The sequence below is a fragment of the Tachypleus tridentatus genome, chromosome 10 (genome assembly GCF_004210375.1).
Source record: "Tachypleus tridentatus isolate NWPU-2018 chromosome 10, ASM421037v1, whole genome shotgun sequence".
Taxonomy (NCBI): domain Eukaryota; kingdom Metazoa; phylum Arthropoda; class Merostomata; order Xiphosura; family Limulidae; genus Tachypleus; species Tachypleus tridentatus.
In genome coordinates this window covers 190111562-190137105 of record NC_134834.1, presented here as the reverse complement: position 1 = coordinate 190137105, position 25544 = coordinate 190111562, and the positions used below count along the sequence as shown (strand labels likewise).

The 25544-nt window shown below is 37.7% G+C and overlaps 1 protein-coding gene across 6 annotated transcripts in view; it reads right to left on the bottom strand.

The window, feature by feature from the left end:
- Window positions 1-22735, bottom strand: part of LOC143227829 (kazrin-like) — a 90787-nt gene extending 68052 nt beyond the window's left edge. For 2 of the 6 annotated variants that reach the window (XM_076459100.1, XM_076459101.1), the window contains exon 1: window positions 21400-22734. In XM_076459100.1, the coding sequence (XP_076315215.1) occupies window positions 21400-21685 (286 nt within the window). In that variant the 5' untranslated portion in view covers window positions 21686-22734. Of the gene's footprint in view, window positions 1-13428; window positions 13777-21399 lie in introns of those variants that run through there. The other 4 variants (XM_076459105.1, XM_076459104.1, XM_076459103.1 and 1 more) reach the window with 3 other exon arrangements.
- Window positions 22736-25544: the final 2809 nt, after the last annotated feature.

Here is a 25544-nt window from a genome sequence, read left to right as displayed (position 1 = left end):
CTATCTTGTTTCCATGAGAACCCGGAGGAGGAAGTTATCCTGGCAAGGCTACCCATTTGTAGGCTACCCATGTGTCACAGTTTTAACTCGTCGTTATCTTTTGTCTGGGTATGATCCATCAGTGTGTGCCCTTTATGATACTATAGTCAAAATGGCTCACGTTTTACTGTCGTGCTGTTGTTACGACCGTGAGGAATGGTAGAATTTTAAGCATGTATTTTCTACGGGTTAACCTTTAGACGTTGGAGTGTTATTGGCGATCGTGACACAGTCCAACTTGATCGTGTTATTACCTTTTTTTTGCGGGTTTTAGATCTTTTTATTTCAGTTAACTACCCTTATTAACTGCTTTTGGAGTTTCATTTCGTTTATAACTTTATTTGAGTTTACGATTTATTATATTTTCCTTCTGTGTTTTTTACCTCTTGTTTGGCGCGGGTATCTTCATTAACTTGCGTCATAAAACATGAACAAAGCAACCTACTCCATGTAACGATGACCAGTTAATTTATTTCTTCTTTGACGTTTCTACAGTATTAAACACTTGTACGCTATTGTAGCTCATTGTAAGCCTATGTTTACAATGATGCCAACTGTACAATACTAACTTAAAAATCAGCTTACTTGTAAAAAGTAACTCAATATGCGCGATACCTAACACAGATCGAAAGACGTAAACCTACTAAATGATTCACTGTGTCGGATATGAAACAATTGTATATTTTTTTACTTTTCATTGCCTGGCATGATCTGAGGGTGTACACAACTCACAATCTGCAGATTCCTACTCGAATACCGTCACAGAACATGCTCTTCCTTTCAGCACTAGGTCGTTATAACGTTACGGTGAACCCTACTTTATGTTCATAAAAGAGTAGTCCAAAATTTGGCGGTTGATGGTGTCGACTATCTGCCTTTCCGCTAGTCTGTCACTTCAAAGATGACAGACATCTGGTGTAGATAATCCTTAAGTAACTTTGCACAAAATTTCAAAAACAAACAAACAAACAAACTCTTTTCAAAAATCTCAAAAATCGTGACCACAAACTCGATGCTCCATTGTTTCACTGAAAGCTTACTTAGCCAGTTGTTTGTCTCTTCTGTGTTTATTATCTTATCATTGTTTTAGATATTCTGCAAAGCCACTCATTCATGAAAATTCCCGAATATCCTACGACTAACTTGATTTGAAGTGTTGCGTTTTCTAGCTAAATCCAAACTACAACATGAAAAATATAGCTTATAACAGTAATATGACCTAATTAAGATAAAATAAAAATGTAAACTCATTTGTATGTTACTCAGTCCACAAACAAGACGAAATCAAAACATCCACATAGCTGTCCAACATTAATAATACCTCATTCGTTTCCGTTACAGTATAGTAAAAGTCACCGTGAAGTTCCAAGTAATTGGTCCGAGTCATTTTGGCCAAAAACAAATATATCATCGTGTGTTGTCAGATCTTTGCACTGAAAGATAACTGGTCTAATTCCGACGAAAAATAATTACGTGTATGACAAACTAAATAACTGGTCATTTTAATTTACAAGCTGGTAATTTAGTCATGCATATGTGTTTGTATTTTAGGCTTGTGATGGATTAATTTATTGTTAATAAAAAAAAACAACACAGGCCCCGGCATGGCCAGGCGGTTAAAGCCCTCGACTCGTAATACAAGGGTCGCGGGTTCGAATCCCCCGTCAAACCAAACATGCTTGCCCTTTCAACCGTGGGAATGCTGTAATGTGACGGTCAGTCCCACTATTCGTTGGTAAAAGGAGTTTGTTTACTTTTGAATTTCGCTCAAAGCTACACGAGGGTTATCTGCACTAGCCGTCTCTAATTTAGCAGTGTAAGACTAGAGGATTGTTTGTTTTTTTTTTTAAATCGCGCAAAGCTACACGAGGGCTATCTGCGCTAGCCGTCCCTAATTTAGCAGAGTAAGACTAGAGGGAAAGCAACTGATCATCACTACCCACCGCCTAGTCTTGGGCTATTTTTACCAACAAATAGTAGGATTGATTGTAACATTATAAGACCCCCACGGCTGAAAGGGCGATCATGTTTGGTGTGACGGGGATTCGAACCCGTGACCCTCAGATTATAATTAGAGCGCCCTAACCACCTGGCCGTGCCAGGCCTCTTATTTTTATAGTTAAGTATTAATTTCTTAAAATTTTTGAAATCTTCTTGAACTTCTTACATGCAGTTTCTGAAAGTTTTAGCCACTATTTTGGTTTTTGATGGGTGTTCATCCATAATAAAAATGTAACATATAATTTTGTCAGAGTTACGATAGGAGACATTGCAAAACAAAAAACAAATCTGACGTCAACCAAATTATCCCCTTCCACCTGATAGCGCAGGAGTAAGGTTAGGGGCTTGAACACTAAAACTTAACGTTCGATTCCTGCACTGGATACATTGCAGATAGCTCAGTAGTGTGCATCTTTGGACAGAAACATCAAAAGATAATCAAATATCTTTGTCAGTAATATATTAAATGTATGCGACTTGGCTTTCAAAGTATAACTATAGAATACGAGTTTTGCAAGAGAGTAGCTTGAAGTTGTAAGTACCCGACCTTTCCCTTGAAAAGCGTGATGTTGATAAAAACTGACGAAGGCTCGTTAATAAATTGTTAAAGCTCCAGGCAAAACCAATTACTGAAATAATAATGACTGAACGGTTCACACCTATCATTCACGTGAAAAGCTTCAACTGCTGTCGTGTTTGTCATCTCAGAGAGAACAATTTTTGGTTCATTAACATAATGTAATTATTTTATTATTCTCTTGAATGATTGGAATTGACTGTTGTAAGATAAAACAGAACATTAGAATCCCATAGAGAGTTTGTTTGTATATCATCGATAATTACTACCAACTCGGACATATGTTTGTCTGTTTGTTGTTAAGTGCTACACAATGAGTTATCCGTGCTCTGCCCACCACTGGTATCAAAAACACTATTATTGTTATAAGCCTTCAAGACTCAGCAGATAGCCCGGTGTGGCTTTGCTACAGGAAAAGACATACACACACACACGTAAGCCTTAAAACTTACCGCTAAGTCATTGGGGATAGGGGGCGCTTTTCCTTTCACGTACATGTGTTGTAATTGTTTTAACTGAATCATATTTAAAAAAAAAGAAGTTTGAGGACCATGGTTTATCTTATTTAAATTGTAAATTTCTTATAAGTTATCTTTTAAAACCGTTTATATAGTATTCCTAGATTGCCCATAAGTAAATTGGAGCACTTATGATACTAAAAGTTACATTTCGATATCTTCGGTGAACAGAGCATACACAGACCATCTTGTGAGTCTGTGCTCAACAGCAAACAAACAAGTTTGCTTGGCCTGGCATGGCCAAGTGGGTTAAGGTATTCGACTCGTAATCTGAGGGTGGCGGGTTCGAATCCCCGTAGCACCAAACATGCTCGCCCTCTCAGCCGTGGGGGCGTTACAATGTGATGATCAATCCCACTATTCGTTGGTAAAAGAGTAGCCCAAGAGTTGGCGATGGGTGGTGATGAGTAGCTGCCATCTCTCTAGTCTTACACTGCTAAATTTGGGACGGCTAGCGCAGATAACCCTCGTGTAGCTTTGCGCGAAATTCAAACCAAACAAACAAGTATACATACTTTATCTGCAGTCTATCCCGTTAACTGTACGCTTTAGACTCAATCGAAAGCTCTTGCTCATTAGAACTTTTACACTGTGAGCTTAACGAAACGGCAGAAGCAAACATGAAGAAAGAAAGAAAGTAATATTGATTCAACAACCGATTAACCTTGTTTAAACATATCTTCCAGGTGAGTTACTTCCCATGCTTGATGAAAAATATGAGATTCTTATTCAAGACTGCTTTAATGTCTGCACGAATTTCTTCTCCAGTAGATGAGCCCTCGCTCAACACGTTCACCCAATTCTCAGCCTAGAATACGCACTGAGATAAATTCATCGTCTAATATAATTGTTACATCGTCTTTCTCGAACGCTTTGAGTGAATTTTTGTAAAGTTTCAATTATTTTTTACTTCTTGAGAGAGGCCCGGCATAGCCAGGTGGTTAAGGCACTCGACTCATCATTCGAGGGTCGAAGGTTCGAATCCCCGTCACTCCGAACATACTCGCCATTTCAGCCATGGGGGCGTTATAATGTGACGGTTAATCCCACTATTCCTTTGTAAAAGAGTAGCCCAAGAGCTGGTGATGATTAGCTGACTTCCCTCTAGTCTTACACTGCTAAATTAGGGACGGCTAGCGCAGATAGCCCTCGAGTAGCTTTGCGCGAAATTCAAAAAACAAACAGAAAGAAAGAAAGGGGTAACTGACCGATAGCTGACCACATGTTTGAAGGGGGTTGTGTAATTGAGTGTAGGAATGTAGAGGGGCGTGCTTAGATGTTTGATTAAAAACACCCAAATACTAAATAAAGAAACAAACAAATGCAAAATTAAAGAAGCCTTACTTACACAACAACTCAAGCCCAAAATAAACCAATACAAAGGAACACCTTTATACCTATATTAATAAATATTATCAAACATCTAAGCACGCCATCTGCATTCCTACACTCAATTACACAACCCCCTTCAAACATGTGATCAGCTATCGGTCAGTTACCTCTTTCTTTTTTTTGTGAACTTGACGAAGACCGAAGAAGGTCGAAACATTGTTCGCTCCTCTACATACAGTTTTCTCTATCCATACCATCCGTTTTCACATGTATATATTTTTCTCTACAAGTGAGTTTTATCGTCATCACAAACATCTTGAGAGTTTTTTTTTTTTTTAATTGAGCTCAAAACTACACAAAGGGTCATCTGTGCTCTGCCCACCCCAGGTATCTAAATTCGGTTTTTAGCGTTGTAAGTCCACAGACATATCACTGTGCCGCTGGGGGCGTTCTTGAGAAAGAAAAGTCCTTCATCTTCTAAGAATAAACTATTCATGTAAAATGTTATTAATTTTAACAATTCATTTTCGTATTCAGTCCCTAAGACCTAACACTGATGTCTCGTGTCAAGATTAATTAACTAGAATCACACCTCGCCAACTTGAAAAAGGGTATTGACATCATAACAGCCCAGCATGGATAAGTGGTTAGGGCGCTCGACTCGCAATCTGAGGGTCACGGGTTCGAATCTCCATCACACCAAACGGGCTTGTCCATTCAGTTATGCGGTCGTTATAGTGTGACAGTAATCGAATAAACAATTAGTGTTAAAAATATAATACACCTAACACTGATGTTGTAATACAAGTATAGTTATTTTTTCCTTGGTGCTTATAAAATGTATAAAATAACATAATGTGTAGGGACAACAAGTGTTCTATTGGTTCACTTCGACTGTCCCATCCTCTGAACTAAAACAAGTAAATACATCTCAAAGTCAACCCTTATCATTCATATAGTTATCTAGTTTTCTCTTAAACACACTTAAATTTACTGTCTCCACAAAGTCCTAAGGCAACCTATTTCAAGGGTCAACAACACTGTTGGAAAAATAAAACTTTAACTTAATATGACTCTTACTTTGCTAAAATTTATATTTATGTCTTCTGGTCCCACTATTCTCAATGTTAAAGATGATACTACAATTCTTTCTACAGCAGTAAATATTTCCATTAGATCCCTTCAAACTCTTCCTTTTTAAAAAGAAAATGATTTGAGGGATATTTGCTTTTATTCATACGATAATTCCTCCACCTTGACACCATTCTAGTAACCCTCCTCTGAACCCTTTCTAACAATTCAATATCTTTCCTTAGGTAAGAATCCCGAGACTGAACACAATATTCCAAGTGTGGCCTAACCAGTGACCTGTATAATTAAATTATAAACTCTTTAGATTTGTATTCAGTATTTATGTCGATACAACATAAAATCCTATTTACCCCACCATTACTAACAACACACTGCTTGAATGACTTTTAGAGGTTGATCAACAATTACACCAAAATCCGTCTCTTTCACGAAACTGCTATATTTATCACCATTCAAATTATACTTACAATTCACATTTTTATAACCCACGTGCAATATCTTGCATTTATTAAAACTAAAACCCAATTTCTATCATTTATTTACCCAACTCACTAAATAATCGCCCCCAGTGGCATAGCGGTATGTCTGCGGACTTAGAATGCTAAAAATCTGAATCCTTTTGTAAATCGACAACATCCTCTTCACAGCCAGCAACAACCAAGTCCTTAATATCTTCAGCAAATTGAAGTAATTTGTTGACAATTCCTTCATCTATGTCATTGATGTAAATAAAAACGAACAAAGACCGAGTCCAGAGGTAACTTGACTAAACTCTATTTATAATAACCCCCTGTTTTCTTCCACCCATCTAGTCTTCTATCTAGTTTACCAACTTATCTCCCACACCTATACAGAAATTTTTACAAGCTTTTTGTGTGGCATCTTGTCAGATGCTTTATGAAAAGCCAGAAATGTTTTGTTGGCACATTTTAGTGCGTTATACTGTTATACTACGTTGTGATATTACTATGTAGAGAGCATGATTCTGAAATAAATTTAACTTGTTGTTGCAACGGGTAACTCATTTACGTGGTTGTTACGGTACTTATTTTGATATTGTTACCTGGAAAGCATGTTTGTTTCTTTTTATTTTCTTGTTTCTACTTCAGAATTTTCGCGCAAAACTTTTGCGCATATTCGACACTAATTTTTTAACAGATGGACTAGATGGAAAGCAAGTTTAGGCTTATGTGACCAAATTGAAGGATTTGATCTAAGCTCTTATAGTGCATCCACGGTTCGAGAGAGCTGAGCGCGTTTTTACGACAAAAGGACATGAGTCGTAAACCATCGGGTTCTTAATCCTGACACACCATCCACTAGAAAACTTTCTATCACGGACGTTTATGGCTCAAAGAAAAAAAAAATACTGCCACATTCTTGGCAAGCTTACTCGCAGTGCATCGTATATTAAGGTGTAGAAACATAAGCGAACTACTAAAGTTTTGCTGTTGCGTTTTAACGCATTAAACAAGATATAACCTGGAAATCATCTTCCACGCTCGGCATGACCAGGTGAATTAAGGCGTTCGACTCGTAATCTGAGGGTGGCGGGTTCGAATCCCTGTCGCACCAAACATGATCGCCCTTTCAGCCGTGGGGGCATTATAATGTGACGGTCAATCCCACTATTCGTTGGTAAAAGAGTAGCCCAAGAGTTGGCTGTGGGTGGTGATGACTAGCTGCCTTCCCTCTAGTCTTACACTGCTAAATTAGGGATGGTTAGCGCAGAGAGCCCTCGTGTAGCTTTGCGCGAAATTCAAAAACAGAAACAAACAAATCATCTTCCAATGAGTTAACTGTCGTTCTTATCAACTTTATTGGTGGCGAAATGAATCGTTGGTGATATAAAAATTTTAGCTTTTTAATTATGACGATATATATTAGGGTTTTATTAATATCTAACCATAACCCAGGACAACACAGTGGAAAGAGGTTGTTTGTGATTAAGCACAAATCTAGACAGTGGGTTATCTCTGTTCTGAGCATCACGGGTATCGAATCCTGGTTTCTAGCATTGTAAGTCCGCAGACATTCCACTGGGGGCGGAGCTTGGAAAGAGGAAAGGAATGAGTCGTAGAAGGAGCTCGAATTTATGAGAAGTAAAAACAAGGTCATCAAGTGGAACATTTGTTAACATCAACTAAACAGTTTCTCACAAAAGTAAAAAGAACGAAAATAAAACAAGCTGCTGGTATCTGCTTCCCCAAAGACCATACCCAAGTGTAGGGTAGAAGCAGCAGTTGCACCAGGGTCTCGACCACTTGAGAGCCCCAAACAGAAATAAAATTTCAAGTTTTTTGTGCTGATGTTTATTATTATTAAGCACAAGACTACTCAAAGGGTTGTCTATGCTCTGCCCAGAAAGGGTATCGAAATCTGATTTCTAGCTGTACAAGTTGGCATATACCACCGCGCTATTGTGGGGCAATTTCTTTTCTTATGCATTGTATGCATTTTTATTTATTAGGATGAGGGCAAATGCTATACTATTGCCCCATGACATAAATTCGCCAATGGCTGCTACTAGGGTTAAGCTGTTTAACTAATAATTATTTTCAAGATTCACGAAATTGAAGGTTTAAAGACAAGATTAATTAATACGGACATTAGCTGAAAAATCACTGGTTACAGTGGTTTCAAAACCAATTGTTAAACAACAACAACTATCGAACGCCCCGTTGTTATATATATATATATATATATATATATATATTACCTATTTTATTGAACAAAACTTACCTCCCAGACCGAACAAGACCAACAGTCTGTCTTATTTAAATAATCATACTTATATTTAATTGCCATATTAAACTAATAGAATCAGCATATTTTGGGATTTAAAAAAAAGTAGTGTTTTTTTTAAAGATTTTGTTGAATGTCCATTCATGATATCAAAAGACTGGTCATTACGTCCCAAGTTTTAGTCAAGCACTGAGGAAAGTTTATCTGTGAGGTCTTGGAATGAGTATCATCTTCAGTCATCTGTTGCGTCCTGCGGATTGGTCTATACGTAATAAAAATGTAACGGTAGTACTTCATGATCAGGCTCTTCTAATCTATAATATGACGATCGATCCCTCTCTACGTCGGTAAAAGAGTAGCCCCAGAGCTGGTGGGAAGCGTTTCCTCTAGTCTGTCACTTTTAAATTAGGGACAGCCAGCGTAGGTAGCCATCGAGCAACTTTTCACTAAATTGAACAAACAAACAATTCTAATATAGTTGGAAAGGAGGAGATAAGAACTCCTTCCATCTCTTCTTTTCACTCACGTGACTGGATTCTCTGAATATCCGTAGGAAACAAAAGAGTATGGTATTGGTACCATAAGCATGACTTCCCCAGATTGTATTAGCGAATACTTACTTACACAGGCTTCACTGTTGGCTAAACAAATTTTAAGACAGTCCATTAGCAATGATTGAATGATACCACGTGTATATAAACTGTAGGTTGATCACAACCATAGGATCCAGTGAATTAAAATGTCAGTTTTTTTCGTTTGGGGCCCGACAAGACCAGGTGGTTAGGGCACTCGACTCATGATCTGAAAGTTGCGGGTTCGAATCCTTATCACACCAAATATGCTCACCCTTTCAGCCGTGTGGGCGTTACAAGGTTACGGTCAATCCCACTATTCGCTAGTAAAAGAGTAGCCTAAGAGCTGGAGGTGAGTGGTGATGACTAGCTGCCTTCCCTCTAGCCTTACACTGCTAATATAGGAATGGCTAGCGCAGATAGCCAATCGTAATTAATACAAAATACTAGCAATGTAGATTGAGCACACACACACATAAAAAACTACACTGCGCAACAATTTTTTTGAAAAGTTTTGCTTCCTGAAAAGTTCTTGCTGATTGTGACATGTACCTGGTGGTTATGCACAAATATAGTTTTGGTTTTGCTTCATCACGTAGGAACTCTGAGAAATAGACAGTTAACTGTTTACCGTCAATAACGTATGTAATTGCGTTTATGTTTCTAATACGCTATTAAGTTCAACATAATTAAAAGTGTTTTGCTCCTGATTTTCGTTTGTATTGAATGTCCAGTGCATCACGTTGCAGTGTCCAACAGTAGTCAGCAAGCATTGACGGATTCCAGTTGCCCTGATATCGTTTTTCCGTTGTAGCAATGTCCTGGTGAAACCTTTCACCGTGTTCGTCACTGACAGCACCGATATTTGCGGGGAAGAAGTCTAAATGTGAGTGGAGGAAATGAATCTTGAGTGACATGTTGCACTTCATTGTTTTGTAGGTCTCTTACAGAAACGAAAAATTTTGGACACAGCTATAAGAAAAAACATGACAAAACTGAAGATTTCGATGAAACGGTACGCGATGGGCAAATTTGGATGCGATTTTCGTGATCAGCAGCCACAGATTTATAAGGAACACCCAACAGTGTTAAAGAAGCAAAAACTGTGTTGTGCATGCTATTTAACAAACCGTCACAGACAAAAGTAAGAAAAAAACCAACAGTTCTGAAGGTTGTAGTGATGAATCTCGGATGTGCCGACAACCATGAACGACTACACTGATACAGAACTTTGTTACCAAGGGATTGGGGAAGGGGAACTGATTTCAAATGACATCCATTAGTAATCAACCGTGAATTACTAACAATCCAACAATCCTTTGTATATTTAGAATGTTTTTAATAATGTTTTCAAGGCATTCCTGATCTAATGATGTTGGTACTCCAACGCTGTCATAAGCTGTTGTTTTTTTTTAAATTAAAATTTCAATTACCATAATACCTTAAAAATGGGCCGATTAAAAACTGTCACAATCAACTGTAAGGCGTAAATCATACAAAGTGACACATGTTTTTTAAAGGAAATATGGAAAAATAAAGCCTTTTTGAAACTCTTGAATGTTTTTTGCGACTTCAAAAAAAGATCTGTATTGATGTAGGTTCCGTGCAATGTGGCTAATGATACGTTTCTAAGTTTGGAGTTTTCTACCACGATTATATTACTTTTTTTCACGCATGCGTTATTTCCAAAGCTACTTTTTTGTAAAAAAAAAAAAAAGCTTGAAAAGCTATTTAATTTTTAACCCACAATTTACTCTGGCTGTGAATATAGATAACCACATGTTTGATGGTCATTAAAATCTTGAAAATGCAGAGAAAAAAACATCAAGAACAAACATGGAAACAAGAAAGAGGCTACATGATGAATGCACAAATAGTAGTCTTCATTGTTTCTTTGTTTTACTAAGTCAAAAATTTAGTGAAAAATGAACAGAATAAGTTAATGGAATGTCAGGTATAACAAGAAAAATAAGACAGTTTATATTCCTCACCCCACCATCCTTTTCGAGATTGCATGGGTTTATATTGGATAACTCAGAAAATCCTTCTAAGACCAGGAATGGTCATCGATCATCATACGTTTTGTAGTAAGATGACAAGTTCCAACCTTAAAGTGTCAGTGAAAGTTGGTACAGTACCGTTTACATTTTACACCGAAAACCGCGAAAATGCCCTATCTTCGTCATCATGAACTTTATTCAAAGTGATCCAGAATTCTGATCCTAAATTGGAACCAGACCAAATTTCGGGAGGACTGTTTCATTTTAACTTTCCATCTTGTCTCAGATTACTATGTACATCAATGTAGTAGTTTTAGAGATACGCTTTCCTAAACACAGATACAAACACACGGACTCGATTGCAATACCCTCGCAGGACGAGAGTAGTGTTAAAGAAATACATAAAAACGTAGTTAATATACATTTACAGAGGATGACTCAAAATATTTTTTCTTTGTTATTTTGCCTTTTTTCTTAAAGCTATGATTTTAATCGCAAGATTGCAGAATGGGATATACAATTTTAAAGTTTTAAGTTCTCTCCGAAGCCACCAGGGAAGAAGCGACTTCTAAACAAAATATGATCAGTTTACTTTAACAATCTAAGCTCTCCAGTAGCACAGCGGATGTCTGCAGAGTTACAACGCCACAATCCGCGTTTCGATACCTGTGGTGGGCATTGTGATTCTTTATTTTTAATTCAAACAATCAGTTATAAACCTAAACCACAACAAAATACTTTTACATTAGAAATATAAATAACAGTTTAAAATATAAAACTATATCCGATTTATAGCTTACTGTAAAGAGAAACTATACAGTGGCGAAAGTAGTGTTTTGCAGTGATGTGGGATAAGCCGACAGTGTTTAACACAAAGGTAAATTAATTACACGGTGGTGACAACTGTATTAGAAATTGCTGTTTACGGTTATGTCTGCTTAGGTGTTAGTTGACGTTCATAGAAGAGTATAATACGTATGAAAAGCTACCTCTACTGCACCAAAGCGGGACTGCGGTAAATGTACGAACTTACAACGCAAAAGTCCAAAGCTCAATTCACTCACAGAAGAGTGACTTTAAATCAAACAAATACTCCACTGTGGCGACAATAGCGTCATACACTAAGTTTTTGTCTTGTTTTTTTCAATTTTGTGCAAAGCTGCACGAGAGCTTCCTCCTCTAGCTGTCCCTAATTTAGCAATGTAAGTCGTCACCACCCACCACCGACTGTTGAGCTACTCTTTTACCAACGAATAATGGGTTTGATCGTCACATTATAACGCCCCCACGACTGAAAAAGCATCTTTGACGCGACAGGGATTCAAAACCGCAATCCTCAGATTACGAGTCGAGCACCCCAACCACCTGGCCGTGCCAGACTCATACGGTAAGCTACTGATGTTTAATACAGAAGCAAAATTATGCTGTTTGTTTGTTTTGAATTTCGCACAAAGCTACGCTAGGGTTGGCTATCTGCGCTAGCCGTCCAAAATTTAGCAATGTAAGACGAGAGGGAAGTAAACTAGTCATGACAACCCACCGCCAACTCTTGGGCTACTCTTTTACCAACGAATAGTGTGATTGACCATCACATTATAACGCCCCCATGGCTGAAAGGGCGAGCATGTTTGGTGCGACCGGGACTCTAACCCACGACCCTCGAATTACGAGTCGAGTGCCTTAACCACCTGACCATGCCGGGCCGCAATGTCTTCAGATTCACACCACTAGAATCCGGGTTTCGATATCCTTGGTGGGCAGAGCACATATAGCAAATTTTGTAACTTTGTTCCTAATTCCAAACAAACATAATTATGCAACCTTTCCACGAACCACCAGAGGTCTACAGGGCACAGATTGAGAACTAGTGAAATATGGTATAACGTTTACTTATTTTTGGTGACAAATCATTGCTTGTCAACGACGGCTTACGACAAACAAAATTTCAGGATTATTTGTTTAAACTGGCTAACTAGCATTGTTTCAGAGAAAGAAAAAACGTTAATGCGATTTCAGTCTCTCTTTCTTTTTATAAAATGATTTAGTTGATGATGTATCATACTCTGTCCGTTTATGGCTATTCTCTACTCGCTACTTGGTTGTAGGGTGAGGTCAGGTCGGATCGAAGATTGAATTATTATATTTTGTGGTTTATCGTAGGGCAGTTTAACAATAATAGTAAAGTGAAATTTATAATTTTAAAAATCAATTACGTTCAAAAGTTTCTCCAATTTATTTCTGATTTAGCTCATAGCGAGGTAAAATTTTCAAACTGTGCTACATATTTCTACAGACACACTTGTAAAACGGTCAAGAACTCCTTCAAGGTATTGTCTTTTAGTACATTACTGAGATGTACAGGAGCGTTAGACTGGAAAACAAGACAGCTAACCCAACAATGATCGTGATATATGAAACTAACCTAAAAAACAAAAATCAAAGTTAGAAAAGAAATACAAATGTTAACCCTTAAACACTTCAATATTGAGATAGCAGTTAAGTACTATAGGAAAAAAAAACACGAACTAGAAGGAGAAAAATATTCGACTCACTTGATGAAAATAATAAAACGTTAATGGAAGTTCAAACATCCAGACGAGTATTCTATATCGTTACACATCGAACCTCATTCCAAAATATGAGAAAAACATCCGCTCCAAACGCACTTTTGTTTCCACCTTCTCTATCTGATATAAAGCATACTAAGATGACTGTTATCGAAGGGAAGAAACCATCAGTTTCTCTCCAAAGATTACGAAATTATAGAGGATTATGGGTATGAACTGAATAGTCGCTTGTGTTTTCCACTCCACAATCAAATACCAGGGACCTGTCCCTGCTACAGTCCGTCTTCCACTAAGATATAGGTAGCCTCGTAAACAGATCGAACTAACGTTCTAGCTTCAGAACTAACAGGAAGAACCAGCCGCCCACGTCAAGACTGTGACAAATATGAAGCGCCATCTAGTGATTGGTTTATAATATTTCAGCCAAAAAACGGTTTACGTAACAGTTTCATGTTCATTAAACCATTTCATGTAAAATGATACGTTATATAGTTTTATTCTTTAAAAGGTACAATTTTGCGTGTACGTGTGATATTCAAACTTTTTTTCACGATAAATAATTTTATTTACGAACTACAAAAACTTTGTATTTGCTTGTTTTCAAGTTAAGCACAAAGTTACACGATGGGCTATCTGTGATTTTCCTACCATTGGTATCGAAACGTGGTTTCTAGTGTTGTATGTCCACAGTCGTGCTTCTGTGCTGCATTTAAGAATGTAAAATATTTTGTTTACTATATTACAGTTACACAACAAAAACAGTGTAGGTATGACTAAAACTACATAAGTATCGTAGGTATATTTTGAATCATGTCAGACAAATTTGTTCTTATAAAATGCTTAAAAGTTAAGATGTTTTACAAATTCTAATAATTAACAAAAATACAAGTGAAAACAAAAGAAACAATACTATAATTTTCTATTAAAATTTAGATGAAGCTATTATCAAGTTTATAATCACTGTTACTCAAAGTCAGCTAAGTTTAGTTGCTAGAGAAATTTCATCATGGAACGACGGGAAAAGTTAAAATACGATAATTAGTCGTGTCTCCAGAACCCTTCACCCCGTCAAGATTGGGTCATTTAAAATACCATAATTAGTCGTGTCTCCATACCCTTCACCCTATTAAGATTGGGTCATTTAAAACACCATAATTAGTCGTGTCTCCAGTATTTTTCACCTTGTCAAGATTGGGTTATTTAAAATACCATAATTAGTCGTGTCTCCAGTACCCTTCCCCCCTCAAGATTGGGTCATTTAAAATACGATAATTAGTCGTGTCCCCAGTACCATTCACCCGTCAAGATTGGGTCATTTAAAATACGATAATTAGTCGTGTCCCCAGTACCCTTCCCCCATCAAGATTGGGTCATGAATTTAGTACAAATCTGGTGGGGGAAGAGAAACGGCTTCCTTTCTATTGAGATTTACTACATTTCTATAAGAAATGTAGTTGCTATGTATTTAGCGATTTGTTTGTTTTTGAATTTCGTACAAAGTTACACGAGGGCTATCAGCGCTGGCCGTCCTTAATTTAGCAGTGTAAGACTAGAGGGAAGGCAGCTAATCATCACCACCCACCGCCAACTTTTGGGATACTCTTTTACCAACGAATAATGGGATTGATCGTCACATTATAACGCTCCCACGGCTGAAAGGACGAGCATGTTTGGTGTGACAGGGATTTGAACCAGCAACTCTCAGATTACGAGTCGAACGCCTTAACACACCTGTCCATGCCGGGCCTTAAAAGGTTAGTATTTTACGATATTAAGATGCAAGAAAATTATGGTAACTCGATACCTTTTTTTATGGATTTTGTTTTTAATCACGTTTTGTTGATCGAAACTCCCTGATGATAAAATAGGTTCTACGTACAGGATGTCTGAAAGGTATGAAATCATTTGTAATTTGCAGCTTTTCTTAATTTCGGATAAGTGACTGGTTAAGGAGTTGTCATAGCATGAGAAGGTCGAGTTAATCTTGCTATTCTGGCAGAGAAGGCTGGTCCCAGTGAAATTTAATGCGCGCCATCTAGAGAGAGAAAAAAGAAACATCACTTACAGTGCTGAAGTGATGTTGCTAGCTGTATATTCACTAATTCATAATTCAAAGTTACATTCTGAGCTAGAACAATCCCAGTGTGCTATATATAACGACACCGGACCACTTACAACGGCAAATATGTTCAGCTGGGTTCAAAGGGAATGGAAACAGCGTCTCTAAACTTGTTTCGAATTCCAAATACATCATTTAGAACACATTCTGTTGGCTGTGGTTCGAGACTTTTCAGACAGCCTGTAGGTAGTGAACTACTAAAAAAGACATTTCGTTCTTTCATATTCACTCACATTTCCCAGTTTACTGTTCGGTCTTTAAGAGATATTTTAACATTTGAAGAATCTTTGGTCGCCTAAGAACAAGCTAGGGTTTCACAATCAACCACTAGAAAGTGTTATTGATAGTTATAGATCGTATCAAACTCTTCATTTGAGAGAGACACCACCTACTGGAATTAAACTTTTTTTTTTCTTCATAATAATGTTTCTTGGTATTTAATTATCACGTATATTTATGACTGCTTTCATACGTGTAAAATAATGTAGGTGTATTTTCTTATTGCAAAGCCACGTCGGGCTATCTGCTGTGACCACCGACGAGAATTGAATTCCTGATTTTAGAGCTGTAAATTCAAAGATTTCTGCAGTCCCACCAGGGGGCATGTAAAAAAAATCACTTTTACCTCATAGCAGTGCGTCGCTTTATAATTGTTTCTTTTTTCATAACAACAGAACCTGTAACCAAAGTATGTTTTTAATAAAATTATAAAAAATATACGTATGTGTTACTTTAGTTTAAAGTCACACAATGGTCACTGCAGAAGATCGAACCTTGAATGTTAGCGTTGGAATTCCATAAACGTACCTGACCTGTAAAAGAAACGTTTACACGCTTTAAAAGTTTGTATGCATTCATTCGATATATGTTTATTTTATGCATAAATGGTACTTGGTGAAAGATATTATATGATATGCATATATCACTCTTTTTTATACGTTAAACAAATCAGTATTTACATCTATAGTTTGGTTTGTTTGTTTTGAATTTCGCGCAAAACTACACGAGGGCTATCTGCGCTAGCTGTCCCTAATTTAACATTGTAAGAGCTAGAGGGAAGGTAGCTAGTCATCACCACTCACTGCCAACTCTTTTACCAACGAATAGTGGGATTGACCGTTACATTATAACGTCCCACGGCTGAAAGGGCGAGCGTATTTGGTGTGGCGGGGATTCGAACCCGTGACCCTCGGATTATGAGTCGAGTGCCTTAACCACCTTGGCATGCTGGGCCTTTACGCATACATACTGTCCTATAGCACTGTATCAGTTCATTTTTTGTCTTACGACAGCAAATCTCATATTAAAGAAAATTTTTTTCAAGTTCTAAAATTTGTGTGTTTTAAATCATTCGAATATACACTAGACATTTTAACACATTAGACTTTTTTACAATTTTTTAAACTTAATTATAATAATTAATTTTGATTCTCGAATTACAAATGTCACAATTTTCTTCAACTTCTTTCAACGATAATTTTTAAAGTATTTTTAGTCAAGTGCACAGTCTATTCCGTGGTAAACATAGATTGGCATTTTCCTTTTCGTTATGGCTACATAGTTTCTACCAAATTATCCAACAAAATATATATAATTAAAGGTCATTCTAAACCTGGTTTGTTTGTTTTAATATAGAACTATAGGAAGGCAGTTAATGTGTGTGTGTGTCTTGTTATAGCAAAGCCACTTCGGGCTATCTGTTGAGTTCACTGAGAGGAATTGAACCACTGATTTTAGCGTTGTAAATCCGTAGATTTACCGCTATAAAAGTGGGGGACTAAGGCAGTTAATCAGACGTTGCGTTACTCTTTGCTGACTGAATGATAGGATTTGACTGTCGCTCTTATATCGCACCTTTGGCCGTAAAGTGTGGAACGGGATTTTGCGGCAACGAGACACGAACTCGAATCATTGGATTCACAATTCGAGCATACTTACCAGACTTATATTCAACAATGAAGGACAAAAAAACAGAGAAACAAAAGATAAAGAATTACCAATGTACAATATAAGAACGTGATAGTTTCTATATATATTGGCCTAGCATGCCCAGATGATTAAGGCACTCATACATAATCCGAGGGTCGCGGGTTCGAATTCCCGTTACACCAAACATGTTCGTCCTTTCAGCCGTAGGGGCGTTATAAGTGACGATCAATCCCACTATTCGTTGGTAAAAGAGTATCCAAAGAGTTGTCGGTTGGGGGTGATGACTAGTTGCCTTCCTTACACTGCTAAATTAGGGACGGCTAGCACAGATAACCCTCGTGTAGCTTTGCGCAAACTTAAAAACAAACAAACAAACAGTACCTCATATATACTCTTCAAAAAAAGAAACGCAAAAGGGATATTTTTGTTATTTTAAAGAGAAATATATTTAATAACGTAACAAGCTCAGAGTATGTGATGTTACACGTGTTAAGGCACTGATTGTCAGACCAAAATGACAATAAAAGTTGTGCACTTTGAAAACGGAGGAAAACATCGGATTTTTCGCCAAAACGCATTCGTATCCAATAAATTTGTTTGAGAGATCTGCATGTTCTGCAAGTGCAACATGTGCAAAATCCCTATAAAAGTGACGGGTTCTCGGTTTCCATAGCTCAGTGTTAAGCCACCGACACGCAATACAGTTACGCCAAGACTGACTGAAGCACAACGCAACAACGCCATTGGTCGCTTGGAAGAAGGCAAATCTCGATCAGATGTTGCCAGAGCTGTGAATGTCCACCCAAGCACCATCACAAGGTTATGGAATCGTCATCAACAACATGGATCAACTTGTGACCGTCCACGATCTGGCAGACCTTGTGTGACCACACCCGCACAAGATCGCAACATCCGGTTACGTCACCTTCGGGATAGGACCACCACTGCGACGTCTACTGCCTCAACCATACCAGGACTGCGTAGGATTTCCAATCAGACCGTACGCAACCGTCGACAAGATTCTTAGGCCCCATGTGCAACCCATCATGGTGAACGTCAACGACGTTTTTCAACATGACAACGCCCGTCCTCACACAGCCCGACTCACCACTGTCTTCTTGAGACACCACAACATCAACGTTCTTCCTCGGCCCTCCAGATCACCAGATTTAAACCCCATCGAACATCTTTGGGACGAGTTGGACCGACGTCTGCGACGGCGACAACCTCAACCGCAGACTCTACCTCAGCTTGCAGCAGCTTTGCAGGCTGAGTGAACAGCCATTCCACAGGATGTGATTTGTCATCTCATCGCTTCCATGGGCAGGAGATGCCAAGCAGTTATTGATGCTCACGGGGGGCATACTCGTTATTGACGTTGAGTGACGTTAAACTTCAACTACTGAGCGTGGACTTCGCCTTTGCAGACTTTGGATGTTCAGCAGTGAATGTGCAAAGTTTCACACATGTCATACAGAACTACCCGGAATAAACTTGTTAACAATATGTCTCAGATTTTGCCTTTTGCGGTTTTTTTTTTTTTTTTAAGAGTATATATATATAATTTTTTACATCGGCATAGTTTGCTTGTTTTCTGATCAGTGCAAAGCTACGTAATGGGCTAGCTATGTTGTGCCCACCACGGTTACCGAAACCTGATTGGACACTGCACAACAAAGCTTTTGCTTCTTGAACACTGTTGGGTGTTCCTTGTAGATTTTAGGCCGCTGATCACGAAAATCACATCCAAATTTGCCCATCACGTACCGTTTCATCAAAATATTTAGTTTTGTCATGTTTTTTCTTATAGCTGTGTCCAAAAATATTCGTTTCTGTAAGAGACCTACAAAACAATGAAGTGCAACATGTCACTCAAGATTCATTTCCTCCACTCACATTTAGACTTCTTCCCCGCAAATATCGGTGCTGTCAGTGACGAACACGGTGAAAGGTTTCACCAGGACATTGCTACAACGGAAAAACGATATCAGGGCAACTGTAATCCGTCAATGCTTGCTGACTACTGTTGGACACTGCAACGTGATGCACTGGACATTCAATACAAACGAAAATCAGGAGCAAAACACTTTTAATTATGTTGAACTTAATAGCGTATTAGAAACATAAACGCAAGTAAATACGTTATTGTCGGTAAACAGTTAATTGTCTATTTCTCAGAGTTCCTACGTGGTGAAAGCAAAACCAAAACTATATTTGTGCATAACCACCAGGTACCTGTCACAATCAGCAAAAACCTTTCAGGAAGCAAAACTTTTCAAAAAACATTGTTGTGCAGTGTTGTTAGTGTTATTAGTTTTCAGAGTCACCACCGAACCATATCAAAATGGAACGCTTTGTTTTAGTTTTTTTGCATGCTCGAATAAAGGTGCGTGTGTGTGTGTGTTTTTCTTATAGCAAAGCCACATGGGGCTATCTGCTCAGCCCACCGAATAAAGGTGCACTAAGTCATTGAATCTAAGGACATTACAGAATATCATTAGAAATTCTGAGAGTTTTGACGTCATTAAGAGTTATGTACATAAAAAAAGTTTGTATTTTCTTATGAAAATAATATAAACTGCACATTTTGGTTTGGTTTATTTTGAATTTCGCGCAAAACTAGTGGGAACAGTCATCCACATGACTAAGTGTTCAACATAAACAAGAAGGGCCTTCATCTAAAAAGCCATAAATATCATGTACACAAGTTTTTTCCACTACCTATCCATTCAACCGTTACTTGTTTCAAGCAGCTGGAGTATAAAACATGTATTTATTCTACTCCATAGGAAGACGTGTTGACCAAGTTCTCAGGTGCAATGACTGTGGATTTCTGTGTAAGCAGACTGTTAAAATCTGTGCTGAAAACCATTGTTCTTTAATACTATATGGATTATCGAACGTAAGCATTGAGGTGGTATGTGCTTTGATCATGACGCCTTTTCGACGGAAATTTCTTTGCAGGGCTACTGTCACGAACAACGCTAGCCATATAGAGCATAACCAGATATGGTGAGGCTTCAAAACTGCACAAGAGATTGTTAATTGTTAACTTCCTATTAATTCATCCAGTACGTTCGTTCAACACTGTATATTTTTTATTTTGTGTTTTCAACGAAACAGTAAGATGAGAAAAACACTGTACCTACGATAAAACGAGCAAGTTCGTATACTTTCTGTTGCTATGTTTTTATTTGTGAAGTTAAGCCTATTGTTAGTTAAGAAATTACACAAATAATAAAACTTGTAGTTGTTGGAAAAAATAACACACTTTCGTTAAGTGAACTAAAGATAATGATTCTTCCCCCAGTGGTACAACGGTATGTCTGCGAACTTCCAACGTTATAATCCGGGTTTCGATACCCGTGTAGCTTTTTGCTTAACTTCAAAACAACAACCACTTAACAGTTTGTCTTACGTAATAATCCGGCATGGTCACGTTGTTAGGGTGCTCGACTCGCAATCTGAGGGTCGCAGGTTTGAATCTCCGTCACACCAAATATGCTTGATATTTCTGCCGTGGTGACGTTATAGTATGACGATCAGTCCCACCATTCATTGATAAAAGAGTAGCCCAAAAGTTGGAAATGGGTGGTGGTGATGACATGTTGCCTTCCCTCTTGTCTTACATTGCTAAATTAGGGACGGCTAGCGCATATAGCCCTCGTGTAGCTTTGCGCGAAATTCAAAACAAACAAACGTAAATAATTGAAAATATGTTGTTGTTTTAACTTGGCACTGTACGTAGTACATTATGTGTGTTCTGTCCATCACAGGGAATCGAACTCCAGATTTTTGCATTGTACGTCCGTAAATTTACTGAAAACCCACAGGTGGGATTATCCAAACTTTATAGAAACATTTTTTTTAAAAGCAGGTAAAGTAATAAGTAAAAATTCCTGACTTACCTGACTTGTTAATAAGTGTTTTCATTTCCTGGACAGTCCTGTCCCACTGATGCTCATGGGATACATTGGTACAAGTTCTCGGTTCACACGAATTGCCAGGGTTTGGCAAAATGGAGATTTCTGTAACTGAAATAACCTTAAACTGTACAATGGTAGTGGAAATCATAACTAATAATAAGACTGAAAAACTGGTGAGTCGCTCTTTTTTAATGAGTATTTCGTAGAGGTTGGAATGAATTATAGAATGTATAACGCAACTCCTACGCGTTGCCTCGTAATGGTTCATAAATCCCTATTATAAAAACATTTACTCTCAGAAAAGCTGTCAAGGCACCGTACAATGTAAGCAGAACGCAAATCAATTGAATTATCTTATGACTTCGCACAAGTAAAAATAGAAACGAACAGTGGAATGTATATAGGAAGTATATCGGATTAAAATTAAAAAAAAAAAGGCTTCTGGTGCCTGTGTTAAACAACCTCAAAGCGCGTACGTTCTTCCTGTCAAAGGTCAGGATAAATTCGAGCGAATATTGTTAATAATTCACCGATTTTGTAAAACACTAGCATGTGGGACAGTCGATAAAAAAATGTTCTTCACGCGTCACCGTTGTCATGGCAACATCTCGTTCTACGCGGCAATGAGTGACAAAAGAAAAACGCTATCAGCATCTGGGAGTACAAGGATGCTCCTAATGGGTGTGTCACTTTCCGTAAACTACGTCAAAGGGAAATAAGAAGGAGAAAGCGAACATGTGTACATTGCATTTTGCACGCAGAAAACAAACTCCAAGCGTTGTTGTTACGATACCCTTGCGTCTGAACATGCGGTAATATCGCAGAGGAGGACGAATGATATGCGCAGTTTGCAATAAGATGTGATGACTCAATGCAATTCCTTTCTCTTCTCTTTCTTTTCGGCCGGGCGTGGCACAGTTGTTAGCGTGATCCACACTTTGCGACCATGGGCGCACTGTAAGAGAAAAAGTCAAAAACTTCTAGTCTTCTAGACAACAGTAGTCGAAGTATCGGCGGTGTGTGCTGGTGACTAGTTGCCTTCTCTCTTATCTACAAGTTCCAAAGTGGAGACAGTTATACGAAGACGCGCTTCTGTGTGGCTTTACATCTAAGTTATAAAAGAAACAAAAGAAACAGTTCTCTCTGTGCGTATGTGTGTACACTAGATTACTCATTTCAGTAACTGCACGAAGTGACGACAGGTTATTCAGTGACAGTTGCCATGGAAACAAACTCTGTATGTAGTCTTAGGTATATACGCGGCGAGTTACTTATCACGGACATGTAATCTAACGTTTACGATGCCTGGCGAATCATGGACGTGACACACAGCTGCTACATGAATATCGTACACAACATACTGGTACTTCGTGGCAGGTTTCGAACTCAAGCGAGGAACTCTGAATGAGGCGCTTGGTTGGAATTCTTTTCGTTTTAATGTAGTGGTTTACGATCAGATCAATAAATCAACATGTAGCACACACACAAAGACTGGTATGAGGGATGTTGTGGTTTGATTTTCATATAAATTTGTGTAGTAATAAACACACACACACAAAGACTGGTATGAGGGATGTTGTGGTTTGATTTTCATATAAATTTGTGTAGTAATAAACACACACACACAAAGACTGGTATGAGGGATGTTGTGGTTTGATTTTCATATAAATTTGTGTAGTAATAAACACACACACACAAAGACTGGTATGAGGGATGTTGTGGTTTGATTTTCATATAAATTTGTGTAGTAATAAACACACACACACAAAGACTGGTATGAGGGATGTTGTGGTTTGATTTTCATATAAATTTGTGTAGTAATAAACACACACACACAAAGACTGGTATGAGGGATGTTGTGGTTTGATTTTCATATAAATATGTGTTGTAATAAACACACACACAAAGACTGGTATGAGTGATGTTGTGGTTTGATTTTCATATAAATTTGTGTAGTAATAAACACACACACACAAAGACTGGTATGAGGGATGTTGTGGTTTGATTTTCATATAAATATGTGTTGTAATAAACACACACACACACAAAGACTGGTATGAGGGATGTTGTGGTTTGATTTTCATATAAATTTGTGTAGTAATAAACACACACACACAAAGACTGGTATGAGGGATGTTGTGGTTTGATTTTCATATAAATTTGTGTAGTAATAAACACACACACACAAAGACTGGTATGAGGGATGTTGTGGTTTGATTTTCATATAAATATGTGTTGTAATAAACACACACACAAAAGACTGGTATGAGTGATGTTGTGGTTTGATTTTCATATAAATTTGTGTAGTAATAAACACACACACACAAAGACTGGTATGAGGGATGTTGTGGTTTGATTTTCATATAAATATGTGTTGTAATAAACACACACACACAAAGACTGGTATGAGGGATGTTGTGGTTTGATTTTCATATAAATTTGTGTAGTAATAAACACACACACAAAGACTGGTATGAGGGATGTTGTGGTTTGATTTTTAGAAGAAAGCTGACATTAAAATCTGAATTTCGTGTATTAACAAATATTTTGATTTTAACGCATTTGGGTTCACAACCCACAGCTTTACTTTAATAAAGTTTTCCGTTAATTTGTATAAAACTTATTTACAGGTTCCGTCTTATTAACACGCTAACAAATAAAGTTGTGTTTAAAAAGAAACTAGAGGCATTTTATGTATTAATTTCGAGAAAAAAATATTAAGAAAATTACTGGAAAGCTATCATTTCGGTATCTAATTAACGTAATTAATCTTGTATAAATAAATCCGGTTATACACAAATGTGTAATGTGTTAAAAATCTATGGACACATGCATACGATCAAATTGCTTACACATACTAAAAAATTAATATAATTACCGCAGTTTTCTTTATTAGAAAACTAAACGAATAAGCTTTTCATATGAAATTTTGCGATATGCCTTAATAAGGCCCGGCATGGCTCGGTGGGTAAAGCGTTCGACTCGTAATCTGATGATCGCGGGATCGAATCCCCGTCGCACCAAACATGCTCGCCCTTTCAGCCGTGGGGACGTTATAATGTGACTGTCAAAAGTTGATAAAAGAGTAGCGCAAGAGTTGGCGGTGGGTGGTGATAATTAGCTGTCTTCCCTCTCGTCTCACACTGCTAAATTAGGGACAACTAGCGCAGATAGCCCTTGAGTAGCTTTGCGCGAAATTGAAAAACAAACAAAACAATCTCTCACCATCCTCTTATACAAGTCCTTGGAGGTCGTGTAACAATGAATTCCAGCAGGTAAAGACAGTGAGTGTCGTTGAGATATGTTTATATTTTTTGAAAATAATAGTAGTCTAAACTACTCTTTGTTTTAAGACAAAGGTACTTAGCTACTGCTTGCCCTAACTTTGAATTCTCGCCTATGAGGAAGACAACTGACCATTACAAACCACCGCCACCTGTTGGATTATTCTTTTATCAATGAATAATGGGACAGACCATCATATAATATTTCTACAATGGCTGAAAGGGCATACATGCTCGACGCCTGTTTTTTGTACCGCGGCCCTCATATTCTGAGTTAAGTGTCCTAACCACCAGACCGTGCCAGGTCTCTAATCTGAAATAGATAAATTTTGCCTAACAATTAAATGTACATTGCTCAAGGTTTGACGAAACACACAAATTTTTCCACCCATGCAAACAATTTTCACTTGCCCTTCAACTGTGTTTGACATTTTCATGTAAAATAATATTGTGAAATTCGTTAATCACACGTGTAATTTATGAATAGCATACAGTGTGAAAACTTATAATAATAATTGTAAAGAAAATAAATACGCTCATACAGCCTCGTATAAAGTATGCTTATTTCATAATTTTTCATTACACTGAAATACCACACAAAGTTATTAACGAACATTAAAATACTCATACTAAGACCATTTCAGTTCGATTCTCCCTAGTGGATACAGCAGATAGCTCACTATGGCTTCATCCTGAAACATATCGATAAATTGAGATATTCCATGACAGGATCTATCACAGTTTTGCCTAGAGAGTTGTCGAAATTAATGAAAATAACTTTCAAGACTTATTAGACCATGTAATAAGTGCACTTATTAGATTAGTGCTATACGTCCCTAGTTT